Here is a 15,330-nt window from a genome sequence, read left to right as displayed (position 1 = left end):
TCTTTAAATAGTGCAATAGGATCTTTAATATCCACTGGAACAGGGAGAGGGGCCTTGCTTTATGTTGTGCATTTTTCAGACATTTGTTGCCAACTATTCAAATTTGCCACTGATGCCAAAGTAGGAGGGGCAGTTGAATGATAGCTGTGAGGCAAATTATGTAACTGAGAAGGTTATTGATACATAAAAGATTAATATGGACAAGTAAAGTACTGCACAGAGGAAGATGGATAAATGGACAAATTGTAAGAAGACTGGGCTTTCTACCCTGACAAGAATGTTTATCAAGGGCACCAGATTAATCCTTAACCCTTTCACCTTGTTAAGGAACAATCAATTAACCCTTTATTGCCACATCAACGGTGATTGCCTTGGCAACAGGCAGTTGCAGGGGCAGTCTGTAAACACCATGTATTGTTCTATATGTATAAATGCGTAGGCTTCAAGGAGCTCCTGAACATTTACCTGACGAAGGAGGAAGCCTCCGAAAGCTTGTGAATTTAAAATAAAATTGCTGGACTATAACTTGGTGTTGTAAAATTGTTTACAATTGTCAACCCCAGTCCATCACCGGCATCTCCACATCACATCAACTAAGCCAAATGCTAAAGTCATGAACTTGTGTGAGTTATAATTAACAATGTATAAATTCAGTGTTAACTGGCTTGCTGAGTATGAGACATTAATTTAGACATGAGCGGGTAGATAAGGGTAATGCAGTTGATGTGTATCTGGACTTTAAAAAGGTATTTGATAAAGTGCTGCATAATAAGCTTATCAAGATTGAATCCCATGGAATAAAATGGGCAGTAGCAGCATAGATGCAGAATTGGCTGAGTAACAGGAAACTGAACAGTTTTTTGGACTGGAGGGAGGTGTATAGTGGTATTCCCCTGGGGTTAGTATTAGGACCACTGCTTTACTTGCTTTATATTAATGACTTGAACTTGGGTGCAGAGAGCACAATTTCCAAATTTACAGAGGAGACAAAACTTGGAAATGCAGTGAACAACAAGGCGAGTGATAGACTTCGAGGATATAGGCAGACATGTGGCAGATGAAATTTAACACAAAATTGCGAGGTGATGCACTCTGGTAGGAAGAACGAGGAGAGGCAATATAAACTAACGGGCATGACTCAAAGGGGTACAGGCACAGACCTGGGGGTATATGTACACAAATTGTTGAAGGTGGCAGAGCAGGTTGAGAAAGTGGTCAAAAAAGCATATGGGATTCGGGGCTTTCTAAATAGAGGCATAGAGTACAAAAGCAAGGAAGTCTTGATCAACTTTTATAAAATGCTGGTTTGGCCATAACTGGAGTGTTGTCTAGTTCTGGAAAGATGTGAAGGCCTTAGGGTGCAGAAAAGATTGACTAGAATGATTCCAGGGATGAGTGGCTTCAGTTATGTGGATAGATTAGAGCAGCTGGGGTTGCTCTCAGAATAGAGAAGGTTGAGAGATTTGTTAGAGGTATAAATACTGTGGCTACGAGAGCAGGTCAGAGGCTGGGTATTCTGCGGCGAGTGACTCACCTCCTGACTCCCCAAAGCCTTTCCACCATCTACAAGGCACAAGTCAGGAGTGTGATTGGAATACTCTCCACTTGCCTGGATGAGTGCAGCTCCAACAACACTCAAGAAGCTCGACACCATCCAAGATAAAGCAGCCCGCTTGATTGGCACACCATCCACCACCCTAAACATTCACTCCCTTCACCACCGGCGCACTGTGGCTGCAGTGTGTACCATCCACAGGATGCACTGCAGCAACTCCCAAACCCGCGACCTCTACCACCTAGAAAGACAAGAGCAGCAGGCACATGGGAACAACACCACCTGCACGTTCCCCTTAGTCACACACCATCCCGACTTGGAAATATATCGGCCGTTCCTTCATCGTCGCTGGGTCAAAATCCTGGAACTCCCTTCCTAACAGCACCGTGGGAGAACCTTCACCTCACAGACTGCAGCGGTTCAAGAAGGCGGCTCACCACCACCTTCTCGAGGGCAATTAGGGATGGGCAATAAATGCCGGCCTCGCCAGCGATGCCCACATCCCATGAACAAATCAAAAAATATTGAAAATCATGAAAGATCTAGACAGTAGATAGAGAGAAACTGTGCCCATTGGTGGAAGGGTCAAGAACCAGAGGACATAGATTTAAGGTGATTGGCAAAAGAACGAAAGGTGATATGGGGAAAAACATTTTTACACAGCGAGTGGTTAGGATCTGGAATGCGCTGCCAGAAGGGGTGGTGGAGGTAGATTCAATTGTTGCTTTCAAAAGGGAATTGGATAAGTACTCAAAAGGGAAGAAATTTGCAGGGCTACGGGGAAAGAGCAAGGGAATGGGACTAGCTGGATTGCTCTTGGACTCGATGGGCTGAGTGGCCTCCTAAGCTGTAAGCTTTCTGTGATTCTATTTCAGATAGCTGACAGGCTGAAAGCATAAGATAGGCAGTCTATTGAAAGTCCATGATTATAGTCAGCAATGTTTCCAGACCTTGTACAACCTCGTCCTTCTGAGCTGGTTTCCTTTGAGGTGATGGCGATAGCCTGCTGAGTTTTCAGGGGGGGGTCCTTCCTCTGTAGAGGTACTCTCCATTCTCGTGGATCCTCTGCTCCTGGGTAAACTCAGCGTGCAGGGTAATATCTATTGCGACTAGCTGGTTTAAATCTCACTTCCCTTGATTTTAGGGAGGGACGTAGCTTGCTCGGCGTGTCCTGATGAGGGCAGACTTGGCTGGAGGTAGACTTGCTGTCTTTTACAGATACCCTACTACATACACTACACAAGCTCCTATACTGGTACTTAATACTACAATGCAACACTTCCACCGCTGCTGCTTTTAATGTTGATGTGGAGATGCCGGTGATGGACTGGGGTTGACAATTGTAAACAATTTTACAACACCAAGTTATAGTCCAGCAATTTTATTTTAAATTCACAAGCTTTCGGAGGCTTCCTCCTTCCTCAGGTGAACGTTGTTGGAAATGAAATCCTCGAAATCAAATCGCATTTATAAATCACAGAACAATGCTTGGTGATTACAGACAGTTTTTTCAACTGCCCGTTGCCAAGGCAATCAGTGTGCAGACAGACAGGTGTTACCTGCAAGGTCTCCGAATATACAAATCACCAAAAAAAAACAGAGATAGAGAGGTAGAAACATAGAAAAGACAGCAACTGACCCGTTATATTAAAAACAGATAACATTTGTTCGCTGGTGGGGTAACGTGTAGCGTGACATGAACGTGAAGCTTTTAATGTTAAAACACCATATTGTCCCCTAGATTTTACAAAAGAAACCTTGCATTAACCAATCTGAGTGACCCATGTATTTGGTGTGAATCACCTCAGACAGCCATATTAATATCCCTGATGACCACAGGTCAACAAAGCTTCACAATCTGGACATGTGAGGTGAATCACCTAACTTCTTTTTCTTTGATGTGGAGATGCCGGTGATGGACTGGGGTTAACAATTGTAAACAATTTTACAACACCAAGTTATAGTCCAACGATTTTATTTTTAATCCCACAAGCTTTCGGGGGCTTTCCCCTTCCTCAGGCGGTGTGGAAGTGACAATTTCGAATCCTTCGCATTTTAAGATCACATAACAAAGGATGCCCCAGAGCATGGTACATTGGCGAGACCATGCAGACGCTGCGACAACGGATGAACGGACACCGCGCAACAATCGCCAAACAGGAGGGTTCTCTCCCTGTCGGGGAACACTTCAGCAGTCATGGACATTCAGCCACCGACCTTCGGGTAAACATACTCCAAGGCGGCCTTCGAGACACACGACAACGCAAAATCGTCGAGCAGAAATTAATAGCCAAGTTCCGCACCCATGAGGACGGCCTCAACCGGGATCTTGGGTTCATGTCACACTACATGTAACCCCACCAGCGAACAAATGTTATCTGTTTTTAATATAACGGGTCATTGACTGTCTTCGTTCTGTCTCTTTTTTTTTGGGGGGTTGTATATTCAGTGGCCTTTTAGATGACACCTTTCTGTCTGCTCACTGTGATTGCCTTGGCAACAGGCAGTAATCACCAGGCTTTGTTATGTGATCTTAAAATGCGAAGGATTCGAAATTGTCACTTCCACACCGCCTGAGGAAGGGGAAAGTCCCCGAAAGCTTGTGGGATTAAAAATAAAATCGTTGGACTATAACTTGGTGTTGTAAAATTGTTTACAATTCTTTTTCTTTAACACGGAACATTACTTTCGGTGTATCTCCTGACGAATATCTTTGAGCCTGTGGCCTTGATGGCTTATGCCTCCCAGTTTTTGGACGGGATGCTTTGTTTCCACGATTTTAATTAGCATCGGTCTTGTTGCTTTCCCAGAGTTCAGCATGACTGCTGCCTCCATTTTGAGGGCACATTTAAGGCAATTTCACTGGTCATTTCCCGACAACGTGTGGGGGATACACACTGACACGGGCCGAATGGCCTGTTCCTGTATTGTAACTTCTAAGGATTTCCATGTATGTACAGCACTGATGGCGTCGGAACAGCTGAGGACGAAGATGGAGATTTAGTAGCCGTCCAGCCAGCAAAGCAACATTGAGTTACGTGACCGTAGGTCGAGTACAATTCAGGAAATCGTGCTTAAAATGTACCTAAGCAGACTGACCCTGTATTGGAGGGAGTGAAGATGGACTGGACAAACTTGGGGGGTTTTTAAGGTGCATCCAAAACTGCTGTCCGTGTCCTAACTGGGCATTAAGTCCCATTCACCCATCACCCCTGTGCTCGCTGACCTGCATCGGTCCGGCAATGCCTCGATTCTAAAATTCTCATCCTTGTTTTCAAATCTCCCCATGGCCTTGCTCCTCCTTATCTCTGTAACCTCCCACAACCCTCCGAGATCTCTGCACGCCTCCAATTCTGGCCTCTTGAGTATGCCCGATTTTAATCGCTCTGCCATTGGCGGCCGTGCCTTCAGCTGCCTGGGCCCTAAGCTCTGGAATTCCCTCCCTAAACCTCTCCGCCTCTCTCTCTCCTCCTTTAAGACGCTCCTTAAAGCATACCTCTGACCGAGCTTTTGGTCACCTGTCCTAATATCTTCTTACATGGCTCGGTCTCAACTTTTGTTTGATAATCGCTCCTGTGAAGGGCCTTGGGACGTTTCACTACTTTAAAGGCGCTATATAAATGCAAGTTGTTTTTTGGATAGAGGTGACCTTGGAGGTGTATCTGATAGTAAAGGGAATCAAAAAAGTAAATCCAGGACACTCCTTCAAACTAAACAGGCAGTTGTCTCACTCCTCCCTCTTCAAAACCAGTGTCCTTGGAGAGGTAGAGGAGATATACTAGAACATGCTGTTGCCTTCAACTCTTCGGGCTCCCTCCTGAAACTCCTTAATTCCCTTTGCCTCTCTGCGAGCTTTCAGTCACCCCTCCTAATCTCTCCCTCCTCGCCTCAGCATCTTTTTCCTTGTCTTATCGTTTATAATTACAAGCTGTTGACCTACCAATTTACATTGGTAAATGCTGAAACAATGAAGCGAGATCTGTGGACAGGAAATATGCACCCCAGGCAAAATTTTTATTACATCTAAATAAATTTTAGGAGGCTTGGATAAAAACCTTCGTGTCCCACGGACTTTCCAGAGATTCAGAGACTGTTCCCCAAAAAAAAAATGCATTTATCCCCTGTGAGCGTTGGCACGCTATTCGGCCACGTAGGGCATCGCGGCCCAACCCTCCTCTCCTCTGAACGCCTTCGCGCACACTTTGTAGCGGGGGGTGACTGGATCGTGATCGAGAGCATCAAAACCTGGTCAAATTTGCACCAGGTGCGGTTGGGCAGCACCGGGAATCGAACCTGGGACCGCGGGTGGTCTGTTTAGCTCTTGTAAACAATTTTACAACACCAAGTTATAGTCCAGCAATTTTATTTTAAATTCACAAGCTTTCGGAGATTTTCTCCTTCCTCAGGCAAATGTTTCAAGATCTCCTTGAAGCCTACGCATTTATACATATTGAACAATACATGGTGTTTACAGACTGCCCCTGCAACTGCCCGTTGCCAAGGCAATCACCGTGTTCAGACAGAGAGGTGTTACCTGCAGAACCTCCGAATACACATTCAACAAAAAAACAAACAGGGAAAAAAAACAGAGAAAAAAAAACAGAGAGAGAGGCAGAAACATCCGGAAGGCAGAGAGAGCCAGCAAATGACCCATTATATTAAAAACAGATAACATTTGTTCGCTGGTGGGGTAACGTGTAGCGTGACATGAATAGCCAAGTTCCGCACCCATGAGGACGGCCTCAACCGGGATCTTGGGTTCATGTCACGCTACACGTAACCCCACCAGCGAACAAATGTTATCTGTTTTTAATATAATGGGTCATTTGCTGGCTCTCTCTGCCTTCCGGATGTTTCTGCCTCTCTCTCTGTTTTTTTTTCTCTGTTTTTTTTCCCTGTTTGTTTTTTTGTTGAATGTGTATTCGGAGGTTCTGCAGGTAACACCTCTCTGTCTGAACACGGTGATTGCCTTGGCAACGGGCAGTTGCAGGGGCAGTCTGTAAACACCATGTATTGTTCTATATGTATAAATGCGTAGGCTTCAAGGAGATCTTGAAACATTTGCCTGAGGAAGGAGAAAATCTCCGAAAGCTTGTGAATTTAAAATAAAATTGCTGGACTATAACTTGGTGTTGTAAAATTGTTTACAATTGTCAACCCCAGTCCATCACCGGCATCTCCACATCATGTTTAGCTCTGTTTTAATTACTTTCAATAACTCGATCGAGTCGCGTCTCTTGCGCCCAGCTCAGGCTGCTGCGCTCACAATGCCAGAGCCACTGGTCCTCCAAAGGGGATCGGGAGGTCTGAGCTCTTTCAGTGAGCAGCGAGGAGGGGAGACTCTTGCCCCCGCGTCGCACCCTCCTCGACCGCAGGGCACAACAAGTCCCGCCCCCGGACTCATCCTCCACTCTGATTGGACGCGTGACGCGAGGGGAGGCGGGCGACTGGCCCGCGGCCCGGCTGGCGATTGGTTGGGGAGCGCTGTCAATCAGAGGGAGGCGGGGGGGGGGCGGTTGTCACTGGCGACCGGCGGCCTGATTGACAGGGCCCGGGTGACGGTCGGCGATGGGCACTTTGCACCGCTGCCCCATGGCCGTCCTCATCGTGCTGCTGTTGGCCGCGGCGGCGGCGGCGGCGGCGGCGGGGAGCCCAGGTAGGTCACGCTGGTGTCGCCTCAGCCAGTGCTGGGCTGGGCTGGCGAGGCCTAGCTGCCCGGTGCTGGGTCCCATCACCACCACCACCCATCCCAGGCCCCGACTGCGATCCCTGCTCTGTGCCCGGAGGGGAGACAAGCTGCGATTGACCCCCAACTCCCACCCCCCAACCCCCGGGGGCGATACTATAACTGGGGCCCCTGCTCCTGACCCCACCGGGGGGGGGGGGTCATAGTGCAAAGGTCACTCTAGGCCAACCTCCCAGCTATAAAGACAGAAAATGCTGGAAAACACTCAGCAGGTCAGGGCAAGCTCAGTGCAGGGAGGAGCAGAGTTCATGGTTCAGGTCGTTGACCGTCCATCAGAGCTGTGAGGCACGACTTGGCTCTGCCTGTGGGCTGGATGGTCAAATGGTCAGTGGGGCTGGAGGAGAGGACGAGGGAGGAGGAGGAGGAGGAAGGCCGATAAGAGAACAGTTGGCCGTGACTTGTGGGGCGATCGCTTAATCGGCACGAGTCCACTTCCGAGCAAGTTGCCCTGATTAAGTGCCTTAGGAACAGGAGTAGGCCATTTAGCCCCTCGTGCCTGCTCCGCCATTTGATAAGATCATGGCTGATCTGTGATCTAACTCCATATACCTGCCTTTGGCCCATATCCCTTGATACCTTTGGTTGCCAAAAAGCTATCTATCTCAGATTTAAATTTAGCAATTGAGCTAGTATCAATTGCCGTTTGCGGAAGAGAGTTCCAAACTTCTACCACCCTTTGTGTGTAGAAATGTTTTCTAATCTCGCTCCTGAAAGGTTTGGCTCTAATTTTTAGACTGTGCCCCCTACTCCTAAAATCCCCAACCAGTGGAAATAGTTTCTCTCCATCCACCCTATCCGTTCCCCTTAATATCTTATAAACTTCGATCAGATCACCCCTTAACCTTCGAAACTCTAGAGAATACAACCCCAATTTGTGTAATCTCTCCTCGTAACTTAACCCTTGAAGACCAGGTGTCATTCTAGTAAACCTACGCTGCACTCCCTCCAAGGCCAATATGTCCTTCCGAAGGTGCGGTGCCCAGAACTGCTCACAGTGCTCCAGGTGCGGTCTAACCAGGGTTTTGTGTAGCTGCAGCATAACTTCTGCCCCCTATTTGTTTATTTTTAATCAATTCTTGGGATGTTGGCATTGCCAGCATTTATTGCCCATCCCTCATTGCTCTGAGAAGGTGGCAGAGAGTCACCTTCTTGAACCATATTCTTTGTAGCTGTTTGATACACCGGAATGGCCACTCCAGAAAGCAGTTGTCAAACGCATTGGTGTGGGACTGGCATCACATATAGGCCAGACTGGGTAAGGGCAGCAGGTTCCCTTCTCTAATGGGGAGCCGGTTGGGTTTTTATGACAACTTCGCAGTCACTTTTACTGATACCAGCTTTTTATTTTTAAACTGAATTCAAATTCTCAAACTGCCTTTGGTGGGACTTGAACTGGTAGTCTCTGGATTACAAGTCGAGTGACATAACCACTACACCACCATACCCGCCAAATGCACGTATATAGGAGTGAGTGTAGTCTGTGTACTGTGTGTGAGAGGAGGGGGTGCAGTTATGAGACTGTCTATTATTTTATATTGAGCACAGGGCATATCTGAAAGGTGGGACATGGCTCTGTAAATATCCTCTGTCCCCCTCTAATTTCTCTCTTTCTCTTTCAGGGTTACAGGGCAACACGGACAGGGCGGAGGGAGGAGCAACAGGTCAGAAGGTGAGACCTGCATTGAAGTGCCGCAATATATTGCAGTGATGAGAGTGCTGTGGTGTAGCTGGTGTCACCAATCCCGACACAGTAACAGTGACAACTGGGCCCCCAGGAGTAGGGCCTCCTGGCAATGGTCTAGATGGGAACTGCCCAGGTGGGAAAGTCACGGGCACTGACCCATGCTCTGCCATGTGAACTGAGGAGCTTTCAAACCGAGTATAAATGGTACTCAGACTGAGGTCATTTACAAAATCAGGACGGAGGTTCAACTGAATCAGCACAGAGCCTCACTCAGAGAGGGGCCACTCGATGATTGCTGTGGGAACTGGCCTGGTACAACAGGGGAGGTTCTTCAGAGGCTGCGTTAGTGGACTTTGTTGGAGTGAAGTAGAGGGAGCTTTACTCTGTATCTAACCCTGTACCTGCCCTGGGAGTGTTTGATGGGACAGTGTAGAGGGAGCTTTACTCTGTATCTAACCCTGTACCTGCCCTGGGAGTGTTTGATGGGACAGTGTAGAGGGAGCTTTACTCTGTATCTAACCCTGTACCTGCCCTGGGAGTGTTTGACGGGACAGTGTAGAGGGAGCTTTACTCTGTATCTAACCCTGTACCTGCCCTGTGAGTGTTTGATGGGACAGTGTAGAGGGAGCTTTACTCTGTATCTAACCCGTGCTGTACCTGCCCTGGGAGTGTTTGATGGGACAGTGTAGAGGGAGCTTTACTCTGTATCTAACCCTGTACCTGCCCTGGGAGTGTTTGATGGGACAGTGTAGAGGGAGCTTTACTCTGTATCTAACCCTGTACCTGCCCTGGGAGTGTTTGATGGGACAGTGTAGAGGGAGCTTTACTCTGTATCTAACCCTGTACCTGCCCTGGGAGTGTTTGACGGGACAGTGTAGAGGGAGCTTTACTCTGTATCTAACCCTGTACCTGCCCTGTGAGTGTTTGATGGGACAGTGTAGAGGGAGCTTTACTCTGTATCTAACCCGTGCTGTACCTGCCCTGGGAGTGTTTGATGGGACAGTGTAGAGGGAGCTTTACTCTGTATCTAACCCTGTACCTGCCCTGGGAGTGTTTGATGGGACAGTGTAGAGGGAGCTTTACTCTGTATCTAACCCTGTACCTGCCCTGGGAGTGTTTCACGGGACAGTGTAGAGGGAGCTTTACTCTGTATCTAACCCTGTACCTGCCCTGTGAGTGTTTGATGGGACAGTGTAGAGGGAGCTTTACTCTGTATCTAACCCGTGCTGTACCTGCCCTGGGAGTGTTTGATGGGACAGTGTAGAGGGAGCTTTACTCTGTATCTAACCCTGTACCTGCCCTGGGAGTGTTTGATGGGACAGTGTAGAGGGAGCTTTACTCTGTATCTAACCCTGTACCTGCCCTGTGAGTGTTTGATGGGACAGTGTAGAGGGAGCTTTACTCTGTATCTAACCCTGTACCTGCCCTGTGAGTGTTTGATGGGACAGTGTAGAGGGAGCTTTACTCTGTATCTAACCCTGTACCTGCCCTGGGAGTGTTTGATGGGACAGTGTAGAGGGAGCTTTACTCTGTATCTAACCCTGTACCTGCCCTGTGAGTGTTTGATGGGACAGTGTAGAGGGAGCTTTACTCTGTATCTAACCCTGTACCTGCCCTGGGAGTGTTTGATGGGACAGTGTAGAGGGAGCTTTACTCTGTATCTAACCCTGTACCTGCCCTGTGAGTGTTTGATGGGACAGTGTTGAGGGAGCTTTACTCTGTATCGAACCCGTGCTGTACCTGCCCTGGGAGTGTTTGATGGGACAGTGTTGAGGGAGCTTTACTGGGCTGGTGATTCCACCTTTTGACGCTGAGTTATTCTATTTTGTAGGAACGTGACTTCGAATCAGGAACCGGGGAGAGGCGGATGGAGCAGGAATCGGACGAGGGCCGGGCAGGGGCGGAGGGCAGAGCGAGTGACCCTTCGGCCAAAGACCCCGTGCTGCGGAGTCAGCCCCCGGGCCGCCGCGGCGATGCTGGGGTTGGCAGCAGCGCCCCAATTTCCCACAGGGAATCCCGGACTCTGAGCAACGAGGGCGAGCGTAGGGTCGCGGAGGGCCTGAAGGGGGACACGATCGAGCAGCTGAACGACTTGATGGCCGAGGATGACGAGGAGCAAGAGGGTGGGACGGAGCTGGAGAATAAAGGGGGCAACGTTGTGGAGGAACGGATTACCGGGTCGACCAGCAGCCTGGGACCAGCGGGTGAGTGTACCCCGTCGCTCCTCGCCAGCCCGAAGGCGCCAACTCCTGGCTGGGGCGCCGATGCCACGCCCCAGCACTTCACCCAGCCAAGCTATTCGCACTTGGGGGGCATCACAGCAGAACCCCATCCTGTCCTCACCCAACATCGACACTCGCGCATTCGTCCAGCAAGTGCCAGCGGGAGCTGATCAGGAGGGGCATCCCTCTCTCTCTCTCTCTCTCACCCCCAGGCGGGTGCTGAGGCCAATTTTGCGGTCCCCCCCTCCCCCCCCCACCCCAAGCAGAGCTGCTCGCTCGTGACGTTCTCGCTGGCTGTGAGCACGAGTTCGTGCTTCAGTCCGTCCATGCTGCGCAGCGTCCTTAAAGGGACCGTGCGTGGACCATTTCAGCTCGGTGGCTCAACGAGGCAGTGCACTGCCCGACGTGGTACTGAGTCAAACTGACTTAAAAGTCCCGTTTCGATCTCGCCAGCCTGTGCTGAGTTGGGTTGCAACCAGTGGCTTCTGCATCCCCCACCCTCCCCTCGGACCAGCGAGACTTAAAATCGGCCCAAGTTCCCTTTCCTCGTTGTTATCTATTTTGTCCTGTTGCAAAATAGCTGTGAGTGTGGAAATAGAAATTCTAACACGGAAGCAGGCCCTTCTGCCCATCCTGTCCGTGTTGGCGTTCGTCCTCCTCGCGGTTGCTCGCCCCAATCCCACGTGCCCGCTCTGTGTCAGCCGTAACTCGGTGGGAGGCACTCTCCCCTCTGACTCAGACGGTTCTGGGCAGCCCCTCAGCCCTGCACTGGGAGTGTCGGCCGGGATTTTTGCCCTCAAGTCTCTGGAGTGGGGCTCGAACCCACGACCTCCTGACTCCGAGCTCGAGAGCGCCACTCGCTGACTCCTATTAAACATGAAATCTCAATTCAGGGAACACGAGGAGGGAAGTATCAGGAAAGGGTCTGAAACACGGCGGGGACTGACTCGTATCTGACCGTCGACCCCAGTGATTTGATCAGCGCCTGTCCCTCAGGTGCTGACCGCTTTACTGCCGTTGTGAAATGCAGACTCTGCGCTCGTGGGATTCACTTGCTGGTTTGTGTCTGTCTCGTGTCTCGCGGCTCGGTCTGACGTGTGGCAAAGATATTAGAGGGGAGCTGAGCGTGGGGGATGGGGAGGGGGAGTGCAGGGGATGGGCGAGGGGGCGGGCCCGGGGGGGAGGTTGATGGGCGAGGGAGTGGGAGTGGGGAGATGGGTGAAGGGAAGGCGGGAATGGGAGGGGGGAAGAGGGGGAGGCGGATTGGCGGGGGAGCCTGGGAGTCTGGGTCAGATGTGTCTCCATGAGTATGATTACAAGAGGAGCACGTTCGACAGGACAAATGGTCTGTTCTCCTCCATATCTCGTTCTTGCCTGCATTTATTCTTGATTTTATTATTCCGCAGTTGGAGGTTCTGAGGACGACAAGCCTTCTGATGAAGGGGAGGTGGGTGATACACAATCTTACCCTTTATTCCTGCATCTTTTCAGCAGTCAACAGCTCTGAAGGAGAATTGAGAGCCATTGGTTTATTCCCTTCCTAATAGATACAGATTTAGAACAAAAAATATTACCATACAGCACCCCTTACCAGTGTGCCCATGGGGTCCCTGCCACAAGCACTCCCACAGTCACTAGGGGCGTCCCTGTCTGTTGGTACCCCTACCAGGGCCCCAATCAGGTCATGTCGATTGGCCCCACTCCCAGTGTCCCCCCATGGGAGGTGGGTGGGGCGGTGGTTGGCTGGTCGCTGCTATTCAACTGGGGGAGGTTTCACATTAAGCTTGATCCTTCTTGTTCTGACTAGGCCACCTGCTGTGGGTTGTTGGGAGTTTAAGAGACCCGTGTGTAGAGATTAGTATAAAGGATCCGTCGTTCATGCTGCGATTGGCTTGCTGTGGATAATTGTAACCTGGTCGCACTCTCTGTACTCGTAACAAGCACGCCCATGTAAAGTTCGTGGTCAGCTATTTAAAGGCAGTTTGCCTGATTGCTTTACATAGGTTAGTGCCAAAGTTGAATAATTTCAAGTACTTATCAGGAATGACTGAACAGGCTGGGGCTCTTTTCTCTAGAAAAGAGAAGGCTGAGAGGTGACCTGATAGAGGTCTTTAAAATTATGAAGGGGTTTCGATAGGGTAGACGTAGAGAAGATGTTTCCACTTGTGGGGGAGACCAGAACTAGGGGGCAATAAATATAAGATAGTCACTGATAAATCCAATCGGGAATTCAGGAGAAACTTCTTTACTCAGAGAGTGGTGAGAATGTGGAACTCACAAGGAGCAGTTGAGGCGAATAGAATAGATACATTTAAGGGGAAGCTCGATAAACACATGAGGGAGAAAGGAAAAGAAGGATAGGCTGATAGGGTGAGATAAAGTAGGGAGGGAGGAGGCTCGTGTGGAGCATGAACGGCATGGACCAGTTGGGCCGAATGGCCTGTGTCTGTGCTGTAAATCTGATGTAATCCTGCGATCCTCTGACATTGTGAAATCTGCCTCTCCGTTACAGGAAAGAAATGGAGACTCCTTCCCGGAGTCCCCTGCACCCTCTCAGCTATTGGAGGAGCCCGAGCCAATCGAAGTGCCCCCCGTGGCCAGCGTCCCCCGTTACCCAGGTAACTGCGCGCGTTACTGGAGGAGCCCAAGGCTGCGGCTCAGTGGGGTAATGCACTGCCCAGGAAGGTCCCAGGCCCGATCTCTGGTCTGTGGGGGGGCGGGCTACAGTAAGACTGGACCCCCGTCCCCCACTTGGGTGAGGGAGGGGAAGAAACATCAGCTGAGGCTCCCGCTGTCCGGTAAGATCAAGTGAGGACAGAATCGAGCTCGGCTGCGATCCCCCCTCGGTTGAATAGCCGGCCAACACTCGGTGCCCGGGCTCACGCTTGATGAGTGGTGACACGGGCGAGGTACCCGGGCGGAGGGGAGGGGATACCCATTGGTAGCGTGGCAACTGCCCCCCACTCTGCGCCATGCCAGCACCTTCCGGAGAGGAGGGGTCCGGAGAAACCAGCCCACAGGTGCCGCGAGATTCCTGATCGTCCTCAGACGGAGAGTTCTGACGGAAGTGTGCGTGGTAACATGGGGGTCAGCCATGGCTCAGTGGAGAGCGCTCTCGCCTCTGAGTCAGAAAGTCATGGGTTCGACCCCACTCCAGAGACCTGAGCCCATAATCCAGGCTCACACTCCCGGTGCAGTACTGAGGGAGTGCTGCCCTGTCGTTGGTGCCGTCTTTCGGATGAGACGTTAAACCGAGGCCCCGTCCGCCCTCTCAGGTGGATGTAAAAGATCCCACGGCCGCTACAGGAAGAAGAGCAAGGGGGGGGGAGTTCTCCCTGGGGCCAATATTTATCCCTCAACCAACATCACTAAAACAGATGGTCATTTATCTCATTGCTGTTTGTGGGATCTTGCTGTGCCCAAATTGGCTGCCGGGTTTCCGACATTACAACAGTGACTACACTTCAAAAGTAATTGATTGGCTGTAGAGCACCTTGGGACGTCCTGAGGTCATGAGAGGCGCTATATAAATGCAGGCCCTCCTTTCCTTACGGCACAGGTTTCTGCCCCCTGACTATCAGATCTCCGTGTGTCTCGCTTATTTCTATCGCTGCCCTTTCCTTTGGTTGGCTGACTCTGCCGTTCACATGTCCAGACTTCCCTCAATGGCTTCCTTTCTTCCTGCAGCGGTGACGACACTGGGAGGCACGGCAGACGGCAGTGCCTGCAACTTCCCGTTCCTCTTCCGGGGCAAGGAGTACACGGAGTGCACGGAGGACGGGAGAGGTGATGGCAGGCTGTGGTGTGCGTCGACGTACGACTACGGACAGGACAAGAAGTGGGGTTTCTGTGAAAGTAAGGATCGGCCGCGGGAGGGTGGGGTGGGGGGGGAACGGTGGTGCGACGTCTGAGAAACTAGTCGCTCTCCTGTGGAAAGCCAGGACAAATCGACTTCTCCTCTGTGATGCTGCGGGGATGGGTATGGGGACTTCTGGGGCTTATGAGGCCCCTTCTAGTGCTCGGAGTGTGCAGCTGCAGGCATGACCGTGTGACGGGGGGAAAATCCCTTTAAGACGCCACCTAAACAGAATGGCGATGCCCAAATAAGGTGTGCATGATGCCC

General features: G+C 50.5%; 1 protein-coding gene across 1 annotated transcript in view; it reads left to right on the top strand.

Moving 5' to 3' along the window:
* Window positions 1-7,066: 7,066 nt before the first annotated feature.
* The window catches only part of LOC137306439 (protein sel-1 homolog 1-like), a 29,838-nt gene continuing 21,574 nt past the window's right edge, over window positions 7,067-15,330 (top strand). Inside the window, 6 exon segments of the mRNA XM_067975647.1 lie at window positions 7,067-7,211; window positions 8,921-8,970; window positions 10,817-11,189; window positions 12,614-12,654; window positions 13,720-13,825; window positions 14,895-15,062. Coding sequence (XP_067831748.1) covers window positions 7,124-7,211; window positions 8,921-8,970; window positions 10,817-11,189; window positions 12,614-12,654; window positions 13,720-13,825; window positions 14,895-15,062 — 826 coding nt within the window. The 5' untranslated portion in view covers window positions 7,067-7,123.

Source organism: Heptranchias perlo, chromosome 43, assembly GCF_035084215.1.
Source record: "Heptranchias perlo isolate sHepPer1 chromosome 43, sHepPer1.hap1, whole genome shotgun sequence".
In the NCBI taxonomy this organism is placed as follows: domain Eukaryota; kingdom Metazoa; phylum Chordata; class Chondrichthyes; order Hexanchiformes; family Hexanchidae; genus Heptranchias; species Heptranchias perlo.
The sequence above is the reverse complement of the archived record's forward strand: the minus strand, read 5'-3'. Positions and strand labels throughout refer to the sequence as shown.